Below are 24,010 nucleotides of genomic sequence, written 5' to 3'. Positions count from 1 at the left end.
CCGTGGGGCTCCCTTGGGGCACTGGCCACGCCCCTTAGAGGCACCGTCCACGCCCCTTTGAGGCACTGGCCACGCCTCCCCGGGTGTGGGCACAGACCACGCCCCCCTCCGGCTCTGGCCGTGCCCCATTGGGGCAGCAGCCCCCCGCCCCGGGGGAAGCACTGACCACGCCCCCCTCCTTGGTCACAGGCCACGCCCCCAGGAGAAGCCCCGCCCCCTCCAAGCGCTCACCCCACCCACCCCCCCGCTTGGCCCAACCCACCCCCCGCCCCTCGGGCAGGCCCCGCCCCCGGGCACAGACCACGCCCCCCCGGGCTGGCCCCCGCCCCCGGCTGCTTCCCCCCCCCCCCCCCCCATGGTGCTGCGTCGCGGGGGAGGGGGTCTCCATAAAGCTCGTGTCCACCTATAGGCGCCTGTGTTCACCTATAGCTGCCCCTGCGCCCCCATTGGCTCCCGGATTCCGCTATGGGCTCCTCCCTTCCCCTATAGGCCCCCTGCTCCCCTATAGGCTCCCCTTTTCCCCTACAGGTTTCTCCTGCTCCCCATAGGCTCCCCTGTGTTCACCTGTGGCCTCCCCTGAGCCCCTATAGGGTCCCCTCTATTCCCCTATAGCCCCCCATCCCCTATAGGCTCCCCTGTTCTCCCCTATAGGTTTCTCCATACCTCTACAGTCCCCCCATCCCCTATAGCCCCCCCTCATCCCCTATAGGCTCCTGCGTTCCCCTATAGCATCCCCTTTTCCCCTATAGGTTTTCTCCCTTCCCCTATAGCCCCCCCCATCCCCTATAGGCTCCCCCCCTTTCCCCTATAGCCTCCTGCGTTCCCCTATAGGCTCTCCCTTTTCCCCTGTAGGTTTCTCCTGATCCCCTATAGGCTCCCCCCTATTTCCCTATACCCTCCCCTCTTCCCCTATAGGCGGCCCTGTTTTCCCCTATAGCCCCCCCCATCCCCCTATAGGCTCCCGCCTTCCCCTATAGCATCCGCTTTTCCCCCTATAGTTTCTCCATACCCCCATAGGCTCCCCCCCTATAGCCCCCCACCCCCCATAGCCCCCCCACCCCCTATAGGCTCCGCCCACCCCCTATAGCATCTATAGGGTAGCCCCCCCCACAGACCGTGGGTGCCGTTAGTCCAGTCTTTATTGCCCGGGACCCCCCCGCGGCGATGGGGGGGGGGAGGGGAGGGAGGGGTCGGGTGGGGGGAGGGGCCCCCCCGCCCCTCCCGGTTTGTTCCCGTGGGGGTGGGGGAGGGGGCGCCCCTCCCCCACCAATCGTCCAGTCTTAATCCCGCCCCTTTGGTCACAGACTCCGCCCCCTCCCCCCCCCACACCCCGCGAAGAGGGGGGAGGGGCGTTTGGCAGCAACGGGGGGGGAGGGGCAGCTGGGGGGGGGAGGGGCAATGGGGGACACCTCCCCCCCCCCCCCCAAACCTCCGGGCTCCCCTAAGGCAGCATGGCAGGGACAGGGTTAATGAAAAGGGGGGGGGTACCCCCCCCCGCTAAAGTGGGGGGGGGGGCAGAGGTCGGGGGGCCCCCCCAAAATGGGAGGGGCCCCCCCAAAAATGAGGGGGACCCCCCTCAAGAAGTGAAGCCCCCTCCCCCCCCCAAAAAGAGGGTGACCCCTCCCCCAATGGGGTGACCCCCCCAAAAATGGGGTGCCCCTCCCAAAAGGGGGACACCCCCCAATTAATGGGCGACTCCCCAAAACGGGGGTGCACCCCGGTTAAGAGATGACCCCCCCAATTAAGACGTGACCCCCCAATTAATGGGGGTCCCCCAATTAAGGGGTGACCCCCCCAAAATGGGGGTGACCCCCCCAATTATGAGACCCCCCCAATTAAGGGGTGCCCCCAATTAAGCGCTGAGCCCCTCTAATTAAGAGGTGACCCCCAATTCAGGGGTGACCCCCCCAAAAAAGCTGTACCCCTTCTCCTCAGCAGGGGGCGCTAGAGAGGGGTGGGGCACGGGGTGGGGCAGGCCGCTCTTAAAGGGCCAGCGCACCATTTGGCAGCGGTGGCATTTAGGGGCTGTTTTTTTGGGGGGCGGGGGGGGGTGTTTAAGGGGGGGTGTTGGGGAGGGGGACACACCGTCCTGTGCCCCCCCCCCTCTATTCGATTTCGACGATGAGGTCGTCCCCCTCCAGGCTCATTCCGGGGCGAACGTGGAGGCGGGTGACCGTCCCGGCCAGGGGGGCCGTCACCCACCGTCTCCATCTTCATGGCGCTGAGGACGCAGAGGGGGTCCCCCTTGGCCACCGACACCCCCACATCCACCCGGACCTCCACCACCTCCCCCGGCATGGGGGCCCCCACCTGCCCCTTGGCCCCCCGATCCGCCTTCGGGTGCACGTGCATCTCCTGGGGGGGGGGGGAAGGGCAAAAAAAAAAATAAATAAATGGGGGGGGGGGTGAAGGGTCCCCCAGGACCCCCTTGTGTCACCCCAGAACCCCCCCGGGTCTCCCAAGACCCCCCCCCGTGTCCCCCAGGACATTCCGTGTCCCACGGGACCCCCCCATGTCCCACGGGACCCCCCCCGGGTCCCTGGCACCTCCTCAATGTCCCCCCAGACCCCCCAAGTCCCCCAGACCCCCCCCAAGTCCTCCAGGACTTTCCATGTCCCCCAGGACCCCCCCTCAGTCCCTGGGACCCCCTTAATGTCCCCCCAGACCCCCCCAAGTCCCCCCGAACCCCCCTGTGTCCCCCAGAACCTTCCATGTCCCCCAGGACCCCCCCATGGTCCCTGGGACCCCCCGAATGTCCCCCCAGACCCCCCCCCGAGTTCCCCAGAGCCCCCCCAGGACATGGGACCCCCCCCCATAACCCCCCTGTAGCCCCCAGCGCCCCCCCCCATCCCCCAGACCCCTCTGTGCCCCCCCTAAACCCCCTCATACCCCCTCTGCATCCCCCCTAGACCCCCCCAAACCCCTCCGTGCCCCCCCAGGACCCCCCCCATCCCCCCAGACCCCCCTCTGCAACCCCTCAGACGCCCCCCGGGTCCCCCCCAGACCCCCCCAATCCCCTCATGTCCCCTCTGTGCCCCCCCAGACCACCCCCCCATCAGCCCCAGAAGCCCTCATGCCATTTTCTGTGCCCCCCCAGTCCCCCCAAAACCCCCCAAGACCCCTCCTGACCCCCCAAGACCCTCCTAGTGCCCCCCCAGCCCCCCCCAAAACCCCCCCAAGACCCCTCCTGGCCCCCCAAAACCCTCCTAGTGCCCCCCCCAGTCCCCCCCCACCCCAATGGCCTGGGCGTCTCGCACGAGGATGGAGCAGAGTCGCCCCATGAGCTCGAAGAAAACCTCCCCCCCATCAACCCCCCCAGCCCCCCCAAAAACCCCCCAAGACCCCTCCTGACCCCCCAAGACCCTCCTAGTGCCCCCCCAGCCCCCCCAAAACCCTCCAAGACCCCTCCTGACCCCCCAAGACCCTCCTAGTGCCCCCCCAGCCCCCCCCAAAACCCCCCAAGACCCCTCCCGGCCCCCCAAGACCCTCCTAGTGCCCCCCCAGCCCCCCCCAAAACCCCCCAAGACCCCTCCTGGCCCCCCAAAACCCTCCTAGTGCCCCCCCCAGTCCCCCCCCCCAATGGCCTGGGCGTCTCGCACGAGGATGGAGCGCAGTCGCCCCATGAGCTCGAAGAAAACCTCCCCCCATCACCCCCCCCAGCCCCCCCAAAAACCCCCCAAGACCCCTCCTGACCCCCCAAGACCCTCCTAGTGCCCCCCCAGCCCCCCCAAAACCCTCCAAGACCCCTCCTGACCCCCCAAGACCCTCCTAGTGCCCCCCCAGCCCCCCCAAAACCCTCCAAGACCCCTCCTGACCCCCCAAGACCCTCCTAGTGCCCCCCCAGCCCCCCCAAAACCCTCCAAGACCCCCTCCTGACCCCCCAAGACCCTCCTAGTGCCCCCCCAGCCCCCCCCAAAACCCCCCAAGACCCCTCCTGGCCCCCCAAAACCCTCCTAGTGCCCCCCCCAGTCCCCCCCCCCAATGGCCTGGGCGTCTCGCACAAGGATGGAGCAGAGTCGCCCCATGAGCTCGAAGAAAACCTCCCCCCCATCACCCCCCCAGCCCCCCCAAAAACCCCCCAAGACCCCTCCTGACCCCCCAAGACCCTCCTAGTGCCCCCCCAGCCCCCCCAAAACCCTCCAAGACCCCTCCTGACCCCCCAAGACCCTCCTAGTGCCCCCCCAGCCCCCCCCAAAACCCCCCAAGACCCCTCCTGGCCCCCCAAAACCCTCCTAGTGCCCCCCCAGCCCCCCCCAAAAACCCCCCAAGACCCCTCCCGGCCCCCCAAGACCCTCCTAGTGCCCCCCCAGCCCCCCCCCAAAAACCCCCCAAGACCCCTCCTGGCCCCCCAAAACCCTCCTAGTGCCCCCCCCAGTCCCCCCCCCCAATGGCCTGGGCGTCTCGCACGAGGATGGAGCGCAGTCGCCCCATGAGCTCGAAGAAAACCTCCCCCCATCACCTCCCCAGCCCCCCCAAAAACCCCCCAAGACCCCTCCTGACCCCCCAAGACCCTCCTAGTGCCCCCCCCGGCCCCCCCACCTTCATGGCCTGGGTGTCTCGCACGAGGATGGAGCGCAGTTGCCCGTTGAGCTCGAAGAAAAACCTCCCGCTGCCCCGCGGCGTTCAGGTCCCCCAACGCCAGCGCCTTGATGTGCAGCGTCTTCCCCCGCTCCAGCTCCACCTGAGCGTGCAAGGGGGTGGGCGTGCGAGGGGGCGGGCGTGCGAGGGGGCAGGCGTGCGACGGGGCGGGTGTGCGACAGGGCGGGTGGGCGAGGGGTCCTGGGTGCGTGGGAGACCCGCTGGGTGTGCACGAGGGCGTGCGAGGGGATCCAGGGGTGTGCGAAGGATGCTGGGCGTGCACCAGGGGTGTGGAAGGGGACCCATGAGTGTGCAAGGGCTGCTGGGCGTGCACCAGGGTGTGGAAGGGGACCCAGGGGTGTGCAAGGGATGCTAGGCGTGCACCCACGTGTGTAAAGGGACCCATGGGTGTGCAAGGGAGGCTAGGTGCGCACCTGGGCGTGTAAGGGGACCCAGGGATGTGCAAAGGAGGCTAGGTGTGCACCAGGGTGTGTAAGGGGACCCATGGGTGTGCAAGGGATGCTAGGTGTGCACCTGAGTGTGTAAGGGGACCCATGGGTGTGTAAGGGCCACTGGGCATGCACTAGGGTGTGTAAGGGGACCCATGGGTGTGCAAGGGCTACTAGGCGTGCACCAGAGCGTGCAAGGGGACCCATGGGTGTGTAAGGGCTGCTAGGTGTGTACGAGGGTGTGTAAGGGCACCCAGGGGTGTGCAAAGGATGCTAGGCGTGCACCCAGGCGTGTAAGGGGACCAATGGGTGTGCAAGGGATGCTGGGCGTGCAACAGGGCGTGTAAGGGGACCCAGGGGTGTGCAAGGGTTGCTGGGTGTGCACGAGGGCATGCAAGAGGCCCTGGGGGGTGTGCAAAAAGCTGCCAAGTGCGCACAAGGGCGTGCAAGGGGGATCCAGAGGTGTGCACGAGGGCGTGCGAGGGGCACCAGGGGCGTGGGAGACCCACTGGGTGTGCACGAGGGCGTGCGAGGGGCCCGGGGGGTGTGCGAGGGGTGCCAGACGTGCACGAGGGCGTGCGAGGGGCACACCGGGAGCGTGCAAGAGGCCGCAGGGGTGTGGGAGGGCCAGCAGGTGTGCACGAGGGCGTGCGAGGGGCCCCGGGGGTGTGCAAGAGCTGCCAGGCAGGCACAGGGGTGCAGGAGGGGTCTAAGCCCCGCCCTCTGACCAAGCCCCGCCCATCCAAGCCTCACCCATTTATCGAGCCCCACCCACCGCACTGCCACACCCACTTTAGCCACACCCCATCCTCAAGCCCCACCCAGAACAAAGCCCATCCCAAGCCCTGCCCACTCCAGGCTCCATTAATGCCGCCTCAGTGCCCCCCAGTTCCTCCCAGTCCACTCCCAGTGCCCCCCAGTCCCCTCCCACTGCCTCCAAGTACCCTCCCAGACCATTCCCAGTGCCTCCATACCCCCTGTCCTCCCCCACTGCCTCCCAGTGCACCCCAGTCCCCCTCTCACTGCCTCCCAGGCCCCTCCCAGTGCATTCCCACTGCCTCCCAGTGCCACCAGTCCCCTCTCACTGCCTCCCAGTGCCCCACCAGTCCCCTCCCACTGCCTCCCAGGCCCCTCCCAGTGCATTCCCACTGCCTCCCAGTGCCACCAGTCCCCTCTCACTGCCTCCCAGTGCCCCCCAGTCCCCTCCCACCGCCTCCCAGGGCCCCTCCCAGTGCATTCCCAGTGCCTCCCAGTGCCCCCCAGTCCCCTCCCACTGACTCCCAGTACCCCCAGTCCCCTCCCCACTGCCTCCCAGGCCCCTCCCAGTGCATTCCCAGTGCCTCCCAGTGCCCCCCAGTCCCCTCCCACCTGCCTCCCAGGCCCCTCCCAGTGCATTCCCAGTGCCTACCAGCGCATTCCCAGTGCCTCCCAGTGCCACCAGTCCCCTCTCACTGCCTCCCAGTGCCCTCCCAGTGCATTCCCAGTGCCTCCCAGTGCCACCAGTCCCCTCTCACTGCCTCCCAGTGCCCTCCCAGTGCATTCCCACTGCCTCCCAGTGCCACCAGTCCCCTCTCACTGCCTCCCAGTGCCCTCCCAGTGCATTCCCCAGTGCCTCCCAGTGCCACCAGTCCCCTCTCACTGCCTCCCAGTGCCCTCCCAGTGCATTCCCACTGCCTCCCAGTGCCCCCCAGTCCCCTCCCGCTCCCTCCCAGGCCCCTCCCAGTGCATTCCCAGTGCCTCCCAGTACATTCCCAGTCCCCTCCCACTGCCTCCCAGGCCCCTCCCAGTGCATTCCCAGTGCCTCCCAGTGCATTCCCAGTGCCTCCCAGTGCCACCAGTCCCCTCTCACTGCCTCCCAGTGCCAGTGCCACCAGTCCCCTCTCACTGCCTCCCAGTGCCCTCCCAGTGCATTCCCAGTGCCTCCCAGTGCCAGCAGTCCCCCTCTCACTGCCTCCCAGTGCCCTCCCAGTGCATTCCCAGTGCCTTCCAGTGCCACCAGTCCCCTCCCACTGCCTCCCAGTGCCCTCCCAGTGCATTCCCAGTGCCCCCCAGTCCCCTCCCGCTCCCTCCCAGGCCCCTCCCAGTGCATTCCCAGTGCCTCCCAGTACATTCCCAGTCCCCTCCCACTGCCTCCCAGGCCCCTCCCAGTGCATTCCCAGTGCCTACCAGTGCATTCCCAGTGCCTCCCAGTGCATTCCCAGTGCCTCCCAGTGCCAGCAGTCCCCTCTCACTGCCTCCCAGTGCCCTCCCAGTGCATTCCCAGTGCCTCCCAGTGCATTCCCAGTGCCTCCCAGTGCCAGCAGTCCCCTCTCACTGCCTCCCAGTGCCCTCCCAGTGCATTCCCACTGCCTCCCAGTGCCCCCCAGTCCCCTCCCAGTGCCCCCCACTCCCCTCCCACCGCCTCCCAGTCCGTCCCCCCCCTCCCCCAAACCGCCCCCACCTCAAACTCCTCGGCGATGGTGGGACCCTCGAGGAAGAGGCGGGTGCCCAGGCAGGAGACGGGGCCGAAGGCGGAGGCGAAGGCGCGGAACTCGTCGTAGACTTTGGGGTAGAGCGCGGCCGAGAGCAGGTCCTCGGCGCCGGGCGGGGCCCCGTGCCGCGCCCCCAGCTCCCGCCCCAGCGCCTCGAAATCCAGCGGCGGAAGCGACGCCCCCGGCCGCCCCTCGATGCGGGGCAGCTCCTTCAGGACCTGGAGGGAGGACGGCAGCGATGGAGGACGCCGGCACGGCAGCCGGCGACGGAGGCGGCCGTAGGGACCGCGGCATCCCGCCCGGGGACCCGCTGCTGGGGGCGGTGCCGTGGCAACCGGTACTGGGAACTGTTGGTAGGGTCGGGTGCCATGGCAACCGGTACTGGGACCTGTTGGTAGGGTCGGGTGCCATGGCAACCGGTACTGGGACCTGTTGGTAGGGACTGGTGCCGTGGCAACCGGCACTGGGACCCGTTGGTAGGGACCGTTGCCATGGCAACCGGTACTGGGACCCGTTGGTAGGGACTGGTGCCGTGGCAACCGGTACTGGGACCCGTTGGTAGGGACTGGTGCCGTGGCAACCGGTACTGGGACCCGTTGGTAGGGACTGGTGCCATGGCAACCGGCACTGGGACCCGTTGGTAGGGACTGGTGCCGTGGCAACCGGTACTGGGACCCGTTGCTAGGGACTGGTGCCGTGGTAACCGGCACTGGGACCCGTTGGTAGGGACTGGTGCCATGGTAACCGGCACTGGGACCCGTTGGTAGGGGCGGGTGCCGTGGCAACCACCACTGGGGACTGGTTGCTAGGGACTGGTGCCATGGCAACCGGTACTGGGAACTGTTGGTAGGGACTGGTGCCGTGGCAACCGGTACTGGGAACTGTTGGTAGGGACTGGTGCCATGGCAACCGGTACTGGGAACTGTTGCTGGGGACCGGTGCCATGGCAACCGGTACTGGGACCCGTTGCTAGGGACTGGTGCCGTGGCAACCGGCACTGGGACCCGTTGGTAGGGACTGGTGCCATGGTAACCGGCACTGGGACCTGTTGCTAGGGACCGTTGCCATGGCAACCGGTACTGGGAACTGTTGGTAGGGACTGGTGGTGTTTGGACCAGTTGCTAGGGACTGGTGCCATGGCAACCGGTACTGGGAACTGTTGGTAGGGACTGGTGCCGTGGCAACCGGTACTGGGAACTGTTGGTAGGGACTGGTGCCGTGGCAACCGGTACTGGGAACTGTTGCTGGGGACCGGTGCCATGGCAACCGGTACTGGGACCCGTTGCTAGGGACTGGTGCCGTGGCAACCGGCACTGGGACCCGTTGGTAGGGACTGGTGCCATGGTAACCGGCACTGGGACCTGTTGCTAGGGACCGTTGCCATGGCAACCGGTACTGGGAACTGTTGGTAGGGACTGGTGGTGTTTGGACCAGTTGCTAGGGACTGGTGCCATGGCAACCGGTACTGGGAACTGTTGGTAGGGACTGGTGCCGTGGCAACCGGTACTGGGAACTGTTGGTAGGGACTGGTGCCGTGGCAACCGGTACTGGGAACTGTTGCTGGGGACCGGTGCCATGGCAACCGGTACTGGGACCCGTTGCTAGGGACTGGTGCCGTGGCAACCGGCACTGGGACCCGTTGGTAGGGACTGGTGCCATGGTAACCGGCACTGGGAACTGTTGCTAGGGACCGTTGCCATGGCAACCGGTACTGGGAACTGTTGGTAGGGACTGGTGGTGTTTGGACCAGTTGCTAGGGACTGGTGCCATGGCAACCGGTACTGGGAACTGTTGCTGGGGACCGGTGCCATGGCAACCGGTACTGGGACCCGTTGCTAGGGACTGGTGCCGTGGCAACCGGCACTGGGACCCGTTGGTAGGGACTGGTGCCGTGGCAACCGGTACTGGGACCCGTTGCTAGGGACTGGTGCCGTGGCAACCGGCACTGGGACCCGTTGCTGCGGACTGGTGCCATGGCAACCGGCACTGGGACCCATTGCTAGGGACTGGTGCCATGGCAACCGGTACTGGGAACTGTTGCTGGGGACTGGTGCCATGGTAGCCGGTACTGGGACCTGTTGCTAGGGACTGGTGCCACAGTCACCGGTACTGGGATCCGTTGCTGGGGACTGGTACCATGGCAACCGGCACAGGGACCAGTTGCTAGCGTCGGGTGCCATGGCAACAGCCTCCAGTAAACCTTCCCAGTCCCCCCCAGTGCCTCCCAGACTCCCCCCAGTGGCCCACAGTCCCCTCGCAGTCCTCCCCAGTCCCCCCCCAGTTCCCTCCCAGTGCCCGCCAGTGCCTTCCCAGTGCCCCCAGTCCCCTCCCCCACCTCCCAGTGCTCCCAAGCACCTCCCAGTCCCTTTTCATTGCCTCCCACTCCCTTCCCAGTGCCCTCTGTCTCCTCCCAGTCCCCTCCCAGTCCCCTCCAGTGCCCCCCAGTCCCCCTCAGTCCCCCCCAGTCCCCTCCCAGTCCCATCCAGTGCCCCCTACCCCTCTCCAGTGCCTCCCAGTTCCGTTCCAGTGCCCCCCAGTCCCCCCCACTTCCCTCCCAGTGCCCCCAGTCCTTTCCCAGTGCCACCCAGTCTCCTCCCGGTGCCCTCCAGTGCCCCTCCCTCCCCTCCCAGTGCTCCCAAGCGCCTCCCAGTCCCTTTCCATTGCCTCCTACTCTCCTCCCAGTGCCCTTCATCTTCTCCCACTCCCCTCCCAGTACCCTCCGTTTCCTCCCAGTCTCCTCCCAGTCCCCTCCCAGTGCCTTCCCACTCACCCGGGAGCGGAAGGGCTCGGGGAAGCCCCCCGGGGGGGTCCCGATGTAACCCTGGAGGAACTCCACGACGGAGAGGGGGAAGGAGAGCTCGTCCGCCCGCGCCTCCACCTCCTCCCGCGACAGCCCGTTCTGCACCATGAACTGCGCCAGGTCGCCCACCACCTTCGATGACGGCGTCACCTGCGGCCGGCAACGTCACCCCGGGGGTGTCACCTCAGTGGTGCCACCCCGGGGTGTCACCCCGCTACGCTGTTCCCATTGGGATCCTGCCTAGGGATGGGGAGCAGCTCGCCCTAGACAGGTCTCGCCCCATGGAGCACCCAACCCATGAGAACTCAACCCATGGAGCACTCAACGCATGGAGCACCCAACCCATGGAGCACCCAACCCAGGGAGAACCAACCTATGGAGCACCCAACGCATGGAGCACCCAACCCATGGGAACTCAATCCATGGAGCACCCAACCCATGGAGCACCCAACCCATGGAGCACCCAACCCATGGAGCACCCAACCCATGAGAACTCAACCCATGCAGCACCCAACCCATGGAGCACCCAACCCATGGAGCACCCAACCCATGGAGCACCCAACCCATGGAGAACCCAACACATGAGAACTCAACCCATGCAGCACCCAACCCATGGAGCACACAACCCATGGAGCACCCAACCCATGGAGCACCCAACCCATGGAGAACCCAACACATGAGAACTCAACCCATGCAGCACCCAACCCATGGAGCACACAACCCATGGAGCACCCAACCCATGGAGAACCAACCCATGGAGCACCCAACGCATGGAGCACCCAACCCATGCAGCACCCAACCCATGGAGCACCCAACCCATGGAGAACCCAACCCATGGAGCACCCAAGCCACAGAGCACCCACCCCATGGAGAACCCAACCCGTAGAGACCATCCACCCCACGGACACCACCCACCCCATGGACACCACCCACCCCAGGGAGATCGCCTTGTGGAGAGCACCCTACCCTATGGAGACCACCCACCCCACAAAGACTGCCCCACCGATACCATCCACCCCACGGTGACCATCCTACGCCATGAAGACCACCTTCCCCACGGAGACCATCCTACGGAGACCATCCCACCCCATGGAGACCACCCATCACACTGAGACCACCCACCCCACGGAGAACACCCCGTGCAGACCACCCATTCCACAGAGCCCACCTCCGCCGACACCACCCTATGGAGACCAGCCCGTGGAGAACCACCTCCTCCATAGAGACCACCCCATGAAGACCACCCCCAACTCCACCCAGCCCCACGCCCACCTTAATGAGGTCCCCGAGGAGCTTGTTGGCCTCGGCGTAGGCTTTCTTGACCTCCTTGAACTTGTGGCCCAGCCCCATGGCGTGGGCCTGGAAGTGGAGGTTGGTGTATTGTCCCCCCGGGATCTCGTTCTCGTAGACGTCCGCGTTGCCCGACTTCATGGTGGCCGTGCAGTCGAAGGCGGCGTAGAGCCCCCGCGCCCCCTCCCAGTACTCGCTGTACTCGAACACCCGCTCCAGCGCGATGCCTGCGGGGGGGGCAGGGAGAGGGGGGGGCGTGGGTGGGGGGCACCCATGGATGAGGACCCCGTGGGGACACCGTGGTGAGGGGTGGCCATGGGTTGGAGGCCACTGTGGTTGAGGGACACCATGGATTGGGCATCACGTTGTGATTGAGGTGGCATCACCACGGCCGTAGTGCTATTGCCGTGACCACGGCGGCATCATCGTGGCCATGGGTCCATCACCACGGCCGTGGTGACACCATCATGACCACGGTGGCATCACCATGGCCATAGTACCATTACTGTGACCATGGTGGCATCACCATGACCATAGCCATAGTATTGCCACGACCACAGTGCCATTGGTATGACCACGGTGGCCAAGACCATGGCAGCACCTCCACGATACATATTGCCACCTCCATGATCACACTGCCATTACCAAGATTATGGTGGCAGCTCCACGATGATGATGGCACCTCCAAGACCACGGTGGCATTGCCAAGACGATGGTGGCATTGCCAAGACCATGGTGGCACCTCCATGACTGCGTTGTCATTGCCAAAACCATGGTGGCACCTCCATAAGTAAGTCACCAGGTCCATGACCGCATTGCCATTACCAAGACCATGGTGGCACCTCCATGACCACGCCACCACCTCTATGACCATGGTGGCACCTCCATGACTATGTTGTCATTGCCAAGGCCATGGTGGCACCTCCATGACCACGCCACCACCTCTATGACCATGGTGGCACCTCCATGACTATCTTGCCATTGCCAGAACCACGTTGCGATCTCCATAACTATGTCACCGCCTCCATGACCACGTTGCCGTTACCAAGACCATGGTGGCACCTCCGTGAGCATGTCGCCATTGCCAAGACCATGGTGGCAACTCCATGAGCATGTTGTCATTGCCAAGACCATGGTGGCACCTGCATGACCACGCCACCACCTCTATGACCATGGTGGCACCTCCATGACCACGCCACCACCTCTATGACCATGGTGGCACCTCCATGACTATGTTGTCATTGCCAAGGCCATGGTGGCACCTCCATGACCACGCCACCACCTCTATGACCATGGTGGCACCTCCATGACTATCTTGCCATTGCCAGAACCATGTTGCGATCTCCATAACTATGTCACCGCCTCCATGACCACGTTGCCATTACCAAGACCATGGTGGCACCTCCGTGAGCATGTCGCCATTGCCAAGACCATGGTGGCAACTCCATGAGCATGTTGTCATTGCCAAGACCATGGTGGCACCTGCATGACCACGCCACCACCTCTATGACCATGGTGGCACCTCCATGACTATGTTGCCATTGCCAAGACCACGTTACCACCTCCATAACTACGTCACCACCACCATGACCCCCTTGCCGTTACCAAGACCGTGGTGGCACCTCCACAGGGGTGCCCATACCTGTGTCGAGGGGGGTGCCGCGGGCGCAGGCCACCAAGGCGCCCATGCTGGGTTGGGAGGTCATGCCGGACATGGCGTCCACGGCCACGTCCACCACGTCGGCGCCGGCGTTGGCGGCCGCCAGCATGGAGGCGACGGCGGCCCCGGCGGGTGTCGTGGGTGTGGACGTGCAGCGGCACCTCGGGGAACTGCTCCCGTAGGGCCCCCACCAGCAACCGGGCGGCCGCCGGCGTCAGCAGCCCCGCCATGTCCTGGAGGGGGGGGACACAGGGGACATGGGGGGTTTTGGGGACCCCCAAGACTCTGCCCCATCCTGATCCCCCCCACCCCCGGCAGCTGCCCCACTGCGTCTTGGGGGTGTGGGGGTGCCCCAGTCCCCGCCCAGACCCCCAGGATCCCCAAATCCCACCCCCAGCCCTCCATGCCAGTACTGCCAGGCCCCCCAGTTCCCCCTCCCAACCCCCCCCAGGACCCCCAAATCCCCCCTCCCATCCCCCAAAGACCCCCAATCCTCCCTTCCAGCCCCCCAGCCCCTCCAATCCTCCCTCTCAGCAACCCCCAGATCCCCCCCTCCCACCACCTCAAGACCCCCCAACCCCCCCAGCACCCCCAATTCCTCCATCTCATCCACTCGAACCCCCAATCCCCATCCTATCCCCCAGTCACCCATCCCAGCCCCCCCAAATCCCCCTCTCCCATCCCCAAAGGACACCCAAATCCCCCCCCAAGATCCCCCAAACTCCCCTCTCACTCCCCCAGGACCCCCCAATCTCCCTCCCAGAATCCCCAACCCCCCCTCCTAGCCCCTCATCCCCCCTCCCATCCCCTCCCATGCCCCCCAAGACCCCCCAATCTCCCTCCCAGAACCCCCAAACCCCCTCCCAGCCTCTCATTCCCCATCCCATCCCCACAAGACCCCCCAAACCCCCTCCCAGAACCCCCAAACCCCCTTCCTAGCCCCTCATTCCCCATCCCGTCCCCCCAAGACCCCCCAATCTCCCTCTCTGAACCCCCAAACCCCTCTCCCATGCCCCCCAAGACCCTCCAATCTCCCTCCCAGAAGCCCCAAATCCCCTTCCCAGCCCTTCATTCCCCATCCCACTCCCCCAGGACCCCCCAATCTCCCTCCCAGAATCCCCAACCCCCCCCTCCTAGCCCCTCATCCCCCCTCCCATCCCCTCCCATGCCCCCCAAGACCCCCCAATCTCCCTCCCAGAACCCCCAAACCCCCTCCCAGCCTCTCATTCCCCATCCCATCCCCACAAGACCCCCCAAACCCCCTCCCAGAACCCCCAAACCCCCTTCCTAGCCCCTCATTCCCCATCCCGTCCCCCCAAGACCCCCCAATCTCCCTCCCAGAACCCCCAAACCCCCTCCCAGCCCCTCATTCCCCATCCCATCCCCACAAGACCCCCCAAACCCCCTCCCAGAACCCCCAAACCCCCTTCCTAGCCCCTCATTCCCCATCCCGTCCCCCTAAGACCCCCCAATCTCCCTCCCAGAACCCCCAAACCCCCCTCCCAGCCCCTCATCCCCCCTCCCATCCCCTCCCACACCCCCAATCCCCCCCCTTTCCCATCCCCTCTCCCCCAGACCCCCAAACCACCCTCCCCCCTCCCCCCAATTCACTTCTCTAGCCCCCCCCAAACCTTAATGCAGAGGATGTGGGTGCCGGCGGCCACCAGCTCGCGGGCCAAGCCCAGGTAGTAGTCGAGGCCGTATTTGGTGCGAGAGGGGTCGGCCACGTCCCCGGTGTAGGAGAGGGCGGCCTCCACCACCGCCCCCGCCCGGCCGGCCGCCTCCACCCCCAGTACCAGGTTGGGGAGGTAGTTGAGGGCGTCGAAGACTCGGAAGATGTCCATCCCGTTGGCCACCGCCACCTCGCAGAAGCTGGGGAGAGGCGGAGGGGGTCTTCATGTCCCCGTTCCCCCCCGATGTCCCCATATCTCCCCGTGGCCCCTCAAGCCTTCGTGATCCGCTGTGTTCTGCTGTCCCTTCATCCTTCCGTGAGCCCCCATGATCCCTCATCCCACCATACCCCTCCGTGTCCCCATGTCCTTCCTGTCCCCTCGTCCTTCCACGACCCCGTTGCCCTTCATATCCCACGTTCTCTCATCCCTCCGTGTCCCCCCTTATGCCCCCACGTCCCCCCACGTCCTCTCAGCTCTCCACGTTCCTCCATTCCTCCCCATGTCCTTCACGTCCCCGTGCTCCCTCATCTCCCCATGTCCCACCAGGTCCCCATGTCCCTTCGTCCATACCTGTGTCCCTGTGTTCCCATATCCCCTCGTGTCCCCGTGTCCTGTATCCCCCGTTCCCTCATCCCTCCATGTCCCACCACGTCCCACCACATCCCATGTCCCACCACGTCCCATGTCCCTTCATCCCTCCTTACCTCCCCGTGTTCCCTCATCCCCCGTGTCCCTGTGTCCTGCATCCCCTCTCCCCTCATCCCCCCATGTCCCCTCATCTCCCCATGTCCCACCACGTCCCACGTCCCCACGTCCCTTCGTCCCTCCGTATCTCCCCATGTCCTGTATCCCGTCCCCTCATCCCTCCATGTCCCCCCATGTCCTCATGTCCCTCATGCCCCATGTCTCTACGTCCCCTCATCCCTCCACGTCCCCCCATACCCCCCCATGTCCCCTCATCCCACCACGTCCCCCCATACCTTATGTCCCCCCCAACCCCCCATTGTCCCCTCAACCCTCCGTGTCTCCCCACATCCCCCCGTGCCCCCACGTCCCCTCATCCCACCATGTCTCCCCATGTCCCCTCATCCCACCATGTCCCCCCAGGTCCCCTCATCCCTCCACGTCTCCCCATGTTCCCACACCCTCCCCCATGTCCCCATGTGTCCCCCCCCCGGACCGGTAGACGACGTTGTCGGGGTAGTTGGTGTAGCCGACGGCGTTGGCGCCGCGCAGCAGCATCTGGAAGGGGATGTTGGGGACCAGGCGCCGCAGCTCCCGCAGCCGCTCCCAGGGACACTCGTGCAGGAACCGCATGGCCACGTCGAAGGTGGCGCCTGCCGGATGCGGCCCCGTCCTCGTGCTGTCCTCTCGCGAGAGCCCCGCCCCCTCGTGCAAGCCCCGCCCCTTTGCACAAGCCCTCCTTTGCACCCCCCCCCCGTCTGTCTCTGGTGCACGCCTGGCCCCAGGGCTTAGTGCTCCCCGGGCAAGCCCCGCCCCCCCCGGCGAAGCTCCACCCCACAGCAGCCCCACCCAGCCATAAAGCCCCACCCCAGTGAAGCCCCGCCCCCTGCAAAGCCCCGGCACTGGTGTGACCCCGCCCCTCTAAGCCCCACCCCCCAAGACATCCCCACCTGGGTGAGCCCAGCACATAACCACTGAGACCCCGCCCCCTCAACGAAGCCCCGCCCCCGTGACCCGCCCTCCCCTGGACCCCAAACCCCACCCTCTGAAACCCCACCCCCTCAACAAAGCCCCGCCCCCTGGGGGCATCCGTTCCCTTTGAACCCACCATGCCCCTGGGTGCACCCCCCGAGACCCCGCCCCCTCCGAGACCCCGCCCCCTCAGACCCCGCCCTCTCAATGAAGCCCCGCCCCCTGGGCCATCCCCACCCAGGGGAATCCAACCCGGCCCCACTGAGGCCCCACCCCCCCGAGACCCCGCCCCCCGACCACGCCCCATCAGGCCACGCCCCCTCCTCACCTCCCCAGGTCTCCATGCTGCAGAGGGGGCTGAGGGCGTGGGCGACGAAGGGGGCGATGCGGGCGAGGTCGCGGGTGCGGACGCGGGTGGCGAGCAGGGATTGGTGGGCGTCGCGGAAGGTCGTGTCCGTCAAGAGGAGCCCCCGGTGTGACCTCACCGCCCGGGCGAAGCCCCCCGGCCCCTCCCGCGCCAGCACCGCCCGCAGCCCCGCCGGGGGAGGTCCTGCGGCACCGGGGAGGGAGGGGGGGGGCGTCAGGTGGGGAGGGGGGCCGGTACACGCCATGGCGTGGCGGGCACACGCCAAGCACACGGGCCACGCCCACGCCACGCATATACGGCACAGTCGTGCGCGCAGCACGCACACGCCAAGCACACGCTACAGCACGCCGTGCACACGCCGCGGACACGCCAGGGCGTGCCGTGTGCCGGCCGAGCACACACGCCTGCACGCGCCAAGCACACACTACAGTATGCCGTGCACACGCCACACATATGCAACAGACACGCCAAGGCACACCAAGCACACACACCACGCACATGCCAAGCACACACTACAGCATGCCATGCACACGCCACTGACACGCCAAGCCATGCCGTGCACATGCCAAGTGTACATGCCATGCATATGCTATGACATGCCATGCACACGTCAAGGCACGCCGTCCGCGCACCAATCGCACGTGCCATGCACACGCCAAGCACGCACTACAGCGCACCATGCACACGCCGTGCATATGCCACGGACATGCCAAGGCATGCCATGCACATGCCAAGCACACGCTACAGCACACCAAGCACACACCACACATATGCCACGGACACGCCAAGGCATGCCAAGCACACGCTACAGCACACTGTGCACACTCCACGCATATACCACGCGCACATCAAGGCACACCTTGTGCACGCCAAGCATGCACACGCCAAGCACACGCTACAGCATGCCACGCACACGCCCTGCACACGCCAAGCCCATACGCCGTGCCCACGGTACGGCACGCCGAGCACACGCCACGCGGGCGTCAAGGCAAGCCGCGCGCGTGCCAAGCACGCCTGCCACGCGCGCACGCGATGCCGCGCCACGCACACGCCACGCACACGCGCCACGCCCTGCCCCTCCCCCACTCACCCATGGGCACCGGGGGGGGAGTGGGCTCCACCAGCGCCGCCTTCGCCTTGACGGGGAGCGGGGTGCTGGGGCCGTTCACCATCACGTGACCTGGGGGGGGGGAACGGGGGGGGGATGACAGACACACATGTTTGGGGTCCCCCCAAAGCCCCAGGGACCCCCCCCAGGACCTCAAAGCCCCCCCCAAACCCCTGAGACCCCCCCCGGGAACCTCCAACCCCTTCCCAGCCCCCCCTATAGCCCCCCGAGATCCTCCCCAGCCCACCCCCGGCTGCCCCCCCGAACCCACCCAGCCCCCCCCCGAGCCCCCAGGGACCCCCAAGACCCCCTCCCAGCACCCCCAGACACCCCTTAGGGACCCCCCCAGCCCTCCTAGAGACCCCTTAAATGCCCCAGCCCCCCCCCAGGGACACCCAAGACCCCCTCCCAGCACCCCGAAACCCCCTTAGAGCCCCCAGGCCCCCCCAGAGACCCCTGAGAGCCCCCAAGATCCCTCCCAGGGACCCCTCAGAACCCCTAGAGCCCCCCAAAACCCTTCCCAGCCCCCCCCCAGGGACCCCTTAGACCTCCCCCCAGGACCCCCAAGACCCCTTCCAGCCCCCCCCAGGGACCTCCAAAAACCCCCAGAGCCCTCCCAGCCCCCCCAGGGACACCTTAGAACCCCCAAAGACCCCCAGGACCCCCTACAGCCCCCCCTCCAGCCCCCTTATAACCCCAAAAAAACCCTTAGAACCCCCAAAGACCCCCAGGACCCCCCCAGCCCCCCCTCCAGCCCCCTTATAACCCCCAAAAAACCCCTTAGAACCCCCAAAGACCCCCAGGACCCCTACAGCCCCCCCCTCCAGCCCCCTTATAACCCCAAAAAAACCCTTAGAACCCCCAAAGACCCCCAGGACCCCCCCCGGCCCCCCCATACCCAGATAGTGAAGCAACTTCTGGGCCCGATTCTGGCCGGGGCGGAGGTGGAAGAGTTCGGGGTTCTCGTCGATGAACTGGGTGTCGGCGGCACCCCCCAAAAACTGGGGGTGGGCCAGGACGTTCTGCAGGAACGGGATGTTCGTCTGCGCGCAAGACGCGCCCGTCAGCGTGCGACGCACGAGGGGGGGCCGGGTATCAGCCCCCTCCTTCCTCCTCGTGCGACGCACTGGGGCGAGGGGATAGTCCCACTCGTGCGATGCACGGGGAATCTGGTGTGGTGCACAAGTACCCTGGTGCGTTGCACAACCATCCCCCCCCCATTGCACGTTGCACAGGACCCCCCATGCATCGCACGAGAGCCTCCCCCGTACCCCCCTGTGCATTGCACAAGCCCTCTGGTACATCGCACAACCCCCCCCCCAGTGCATTGCACACACACCCTCCCTGTGCGTCGCACGAGGGCCACCGTACATCGCACAAGACCCCCCCCCAAACCCTCCTGCTCCATTGCCTGACACCCCTCGTGCATATCCCCCCTCCCCGTGCGTCGCACGAGGGCCATCGTGCATCGCACGAGAGCCTCCCCCGTACCCTCCTGTGTATGACACACCCCCACCCTCTCGTGCATCGCACAAGGGGCACCACGCATCGCACGAGACCCCCCCCAAACCCTCCTGCTCCATTGCCCGACACCCCTCGTGCATCTCCCCCCTCCCCGTGCATCGCACGAGGGCCCCCCCCCCCGACCCCCGGACCCACCTTCACCCCGCGGATTCGGAACTCGGCCAGGGCCCGGCTCATCTTGGCGGCGGCGGCCGGCTGGTCGGGGCCGTGGGCCACCACTTTCACCAGCAGCGAGTCGTAGTGGGGGGAGATCAGGGCCCCCTGGAAAGCCGAGGCCCCGTCCAGGCGGATCCCCATCCCCTCGCCGCTGCGGAACACCTGCCGGCACCCCCCGCACCCTATAGAGAACCCTATAGGGCACCCACGGGCCCTATAGGGTCCTGCAGAGACCCTATAGAGCCTCCTAGGGGCACCCCCCCGGCCCCACGGGGCCTCCTAGTGGCACCCGCCCACCCCACGGAGCCCCTATAGAACCTCATATAGGCACACCCAGACCCTATAGATAGCTCTACAGATATCTATGGGCCCTATAAGGTCCTGCGGAGCCCCTATACAGCCTCCTGTGGGCACCCACCTGCCCCACAGAGCCTCCTGTGGGTACCCCCCAAACTACAGAGACCCTACAGAGCTTCCTACAGGGACCTATGGACCATATATGCTGTCGCAGAGCTCCAATAGAGCCTCCTACTGGCACCTATGGACCCTGTATGGTCTCGCAGAGCACGTATAGAGCCTCCCACTGGCACCTATGGACCCTATATGGTCCCACAGAGCACCTATAGAGCCTCCCACCGGCACCTATGGACCATATATGGTCTGCCAAAGCACCTAGAGAGCCTCCTACTGGCACCTATGGACCATATATGGTCTCCCAGAGCACCCACAGAGCCTCCTACTGGCACCTATGGACCCTATATGGTCCCACAGAGCACCTATAAAGCCTCCTACTGGCACCTATGGACCCTATAGGGTCCGGTGGAGACCCTATAGGGCTTCCTGTGGGCACCCCTCTGCCCCACAGACCCCCTATAGAGCTTTTTACAGGCACCTATAGACCCTCTATGGGGGTCTAATGGGAGGGGTCCTGCAGGCGTCCCCTGGGGGTCCCAAGGGGGGGTCCCAAATTGAGTCCCGTGGGGGGGTCCTATGGGGGGGGGGTCCTGTGGGGGGGTCCTAGGGGTGATCCCATGGGGGTTCCTATGGGGGGGGGGTCCCAAGTTGAGTCCCATGGGGGGGTCCTAGGGGTGATCCCATGGGGATTCCTATAGAGGGGGTGTCAGGGATGATCCCAAGGGGGGTCCCATGGTGGGGGGGGGGGGGGGGGGCACCTCGATGCGTCCGGTGTCGGGCTGGAAGCCGCGGGCAGGGTCCTCGGTGGTGACGCGGCACTGGATGGCGCAGCCGTTCACCCGGATGCTCTCCTGGCGCAGCCCCAGCTCCGGCAACGACCGACCCGCCGCCACCTGCAGCTGCGCGTGGACCAGGTCCACGCTGCCCGGGTGTCACCAGGGGGGGACCCGGGTGGCCGGGGGGGGGACACACGACACCCAGGCATCCGGGGTGGGGAGGGGACCAGAGCATCCCACACCCTGCATCCCTCCAGGGACCCAGGCATCCAGGGGGGACCCAGGCACCCGGGGGGGACCCAGGCACCCGGGGCATCCCGCCTCCACCCTTTACACCCCTCCATCCTCCTGGGGACCCAGGGATCCGGGTACCCCCCCACCCCACGCCCCCCCCCAGGGACCTGGCACTCACTCGGTGATCTCTTCGGTGACCGTGTGCTCCACCTGCAGCCGGGAGTTGACTTCGATGAAGTAGTAACCCCCGCTCTGGTCCACCAGGAACTCCACCGTCCCCGCGTTCTCGTAGCCCACCTGCGTCACAACCCGCCCCCCCCACCATCAGCCCGGTCGCCAGGGTCCCCCAGACGCCTGGGTGTCCCCCCCGAACTACTGGGTCCCCCCATATTCTCTCAGGTCCCCCCCCATGGACTCTTGGGTCCCTTGGTGATGGATGCACGTCCCTTCCCTGGACTCTTGGGTCCCCCCCGAACTCCTGGGGCCCCCCCATGGACTCCTGGGTCCCCTGGTGATGGGTGGCAGGTCCCCTGCCTGACTCTTAGGTGTCCCCCCGAACTCCTGGATCCCCCCCACCCAACTCCTGGGTCCCCCCATGTTCTCTTTGGTCCCCCCCATGGTCTCCTGGGTCCCTTGGTGATGGATGCACGTCCCTTCCTGGGACTCCTGGGTCCACTCCCAAACTCCTGGGTCCCCCCATGGTCTCTTGGGTCCCCCCCACCCAATTTCTGGGTCCCCCCATGTTCTCTTGGGTCCCCCCCATGGACTCTTGGGTACCCTGGTGATGGATGCACATCCCTTCCCTAGACTCCTGCGGTCCCCCATGGTCTCCTGGGTCCCCCCCACCCAATTCCTGGGTCCCCCCATGTTCTCTTGGGTCCCCCCCATGGACTCCTGGGTCCCCTGGTGATGGGTGACAGGTCCCCTCCCTGACTTGTAGGTGTCCCCCCGAACTCCTGGGTCCCCCCATGTTCTCTTGGGTCCCCCCCATGGTCTCCTGGGTCCCTTGGTGATGGATGCTCGCCCCTTCCTGGGACTCCTGGGTCCCCCCCACCCAAATCCTGGGTGCCGGTACCTGCTGGGCGAGGCGGACGGCGTCGCTGGCCAGGCGGGCACGGAGCTCGGGGTGCAGGCGGGCGGCCGGGGCGATTTCTACCACCTTCTGGTGCCGGCGTTGGATGGAGCAATCCCGCTCGTAGAGGTGGACCACGTTCCCGTGCTGGTCCCCTGGGGGCGGCGGGGGGGTCAGAGCGGGGGGACCCAGGCATCCGAGCACCCCAAAAAGGGATCCAGGCATCCGGGAACCCCCCTGTTGAGGGACCCAGGTGTCTGGGCACCCCTGCACCCCATTCTATTACCTTCTGCCCCCCCCATCTCCCCCACCATCCAAACCGGCACCCACCAAGCCTCCCCACCCTCCCTAGTCCCCCAAACCCCCCTCCAGCACCCCAAAAATCCCCTTGGGGTGCCCTGAGAAGCCCTGGAAATCCCCCCAAATCCCTGTGGACCCCTCTAAAGCTGAGGGATCCCCCCAAAGCTCCAGGGACCCCTCCAAAGCCGCCAGAGACTCCCCCAAAGCCCCCAGAGACTCCCCCAAAGCCCCCAGGGATCCCTCCAAAAGCCCCAAGGACTGCCCCAAAAGCCCTGGAGTCCCCCCCAAAGTCCCCAGGGCACCCCCCCAAAGCCTCCCCGCCATACCCAGGATCTGGACCTCGATGTGCCGTGGGCGCTCGATGAATTTTTCCACGAAAAGGGCCCCGTTGCCAAAGGCGGCCAAAGCCTCCGAGGAGGCGCGGGAGAAGCTCTCCTCCAGCTCCTGCGCACACCCAGATGCCTGAGTCCCCCCAAACGCCTGGGTCCCCCCCAAACACGTGGGTCCCCCCACCCACTGGTGTTCCCTGGGCAAGTCTGGGTCCCCCCCGGACGCTTGGGTCCCCCCACCCACTTGGGTCCCCAGGCTGGGGGGTATCCTGGGGGAATTGGGGGTCCCAGATGCCTGTGTCCCATGGCAGAGGCGGGGGTTCTGGGATGGGGGTCCTGGGGAATTGGGGGTCCCAGATGCCGGGGTCCTGTGGCAGAGATGGGGGTGCCGGAGTGGGGGTCCTGGGGAATTGGGGGTCCCAGATGCCGGGGTCCTGTGGCAGAGATGGGGGTGCCGGAGTGGGGGTCCTGGGGAATTGGGGGTACCCGACGCCTGGGTCCCATGGCAGAGGCGGGCGTCCCGGGGTGGGGGTCTCAGGGAAAGGGTGGTCCGGGATGCCGGGGTCCCATGGTAAGGGGGGTCGTGGGGTGCGGTCGTGGGGAATTGGGGGTCCTGGATGCCTGGGTCCCGTGATGGGGGGGTCCCATAGGGCCCGGCCACCGGGGTGCCCCGTACCTGGGGGGAGCGGACCACCCGCATTCCGCGGCCGCCGCCGCCGTAAGCCGCCTTGAAGATGACGGGGAAACCGACCCGGTGGGCGAAGTCCTGCGCCTCCGACAGTGCCGACACCGGCGCCGGCGTCCCCGGCACCACCGGTACTCCTGGGGAGGGGGGGCTGTCAGTGCTGGCGTTGGGGACACCCCAATTCCCCTGCTGCCCCCCCGCCTCAGGAACCCCCAAGCCCACTTAATCCCATCACCCTCCCCTGGCACCCATAGCCCCCATAACCCCCCCAGTGACCCCACAACCCCCTATAGCCCCCCATAACCCAATAACCCTCCCCATAGCCCCCCCTTAACCTCCCAATAGCCCCATAACTCCTAATAACCCCAATAACCTCATAATCCCCCCAACAACCCCATAACCCCTTAATAACCCCCCAATATCCCCATAGCCCCCCACAGCCCCCCAATAACTTCATAACTCCCCCCA

General features: G+C 66.4%; 1 protein-coding gene across 1 annotated transcript; it reads right to left on the bottom strand.

The window, feature by feature from the left end:
* Positions 1-2,053: 2,053 nt before the first annotated feature.
* PC (pyruvate carboxylase) lies at positions 2,054-23,679 on the bottom strand (the record flags this gene model as incomplete). The annotated part of the gene is given in 20 exon segments (XM_052779323.1): positions 2,054-2,198; positions 2,200-2,355; positions 4,540-4,599; positions 4,601-4,681; positions 7,468-7,716; positions 10,269-10,448; positions 11,571-11,815; positions 13,231-13,378; positions 13,380-13,481; positions 14,880-15,120; positions 16,102-16,258; positions 16,906-17,127; positions 18,035-18,124; positions 18,951-19,095; positions 19,712-19,894; positions 20,905-21,067; positions 21,335-21,453; positions 22,232-22,383; positions 22,855-22,972; positions 23,534-23,679. Coding segments are annotated over 20 exon segments (3,050 nt in total), but the record flags the coding sequence as incomplete, so codon positions are not given.
* Between the last annotated feature and the right edge of the window lie 331 nt (positions 23,680-24,010).

Source organism: Harpia harpyja, assembly GCF_026419915.1.
Source record: "Harpia harpyja isolate bHarHar1 chromosome 27 unlocalized genomic scaffold, bHarHar1 primary haplotype SUPER_27_unloc_1, whole genome shotgun sequence".
Taxonomy (NCBI): domain Eukaryota; kingdom Metazoa; phylum Chordata; class Aves; order Accipitriformes; family Accipitridae; genus Harpia; species Harpia harpyja.
The sequence above is the reverse complement of the archived record's forward strand: the minus strand, read 5'-3'. Positions and strand labels throughout refer to the sequence as shown.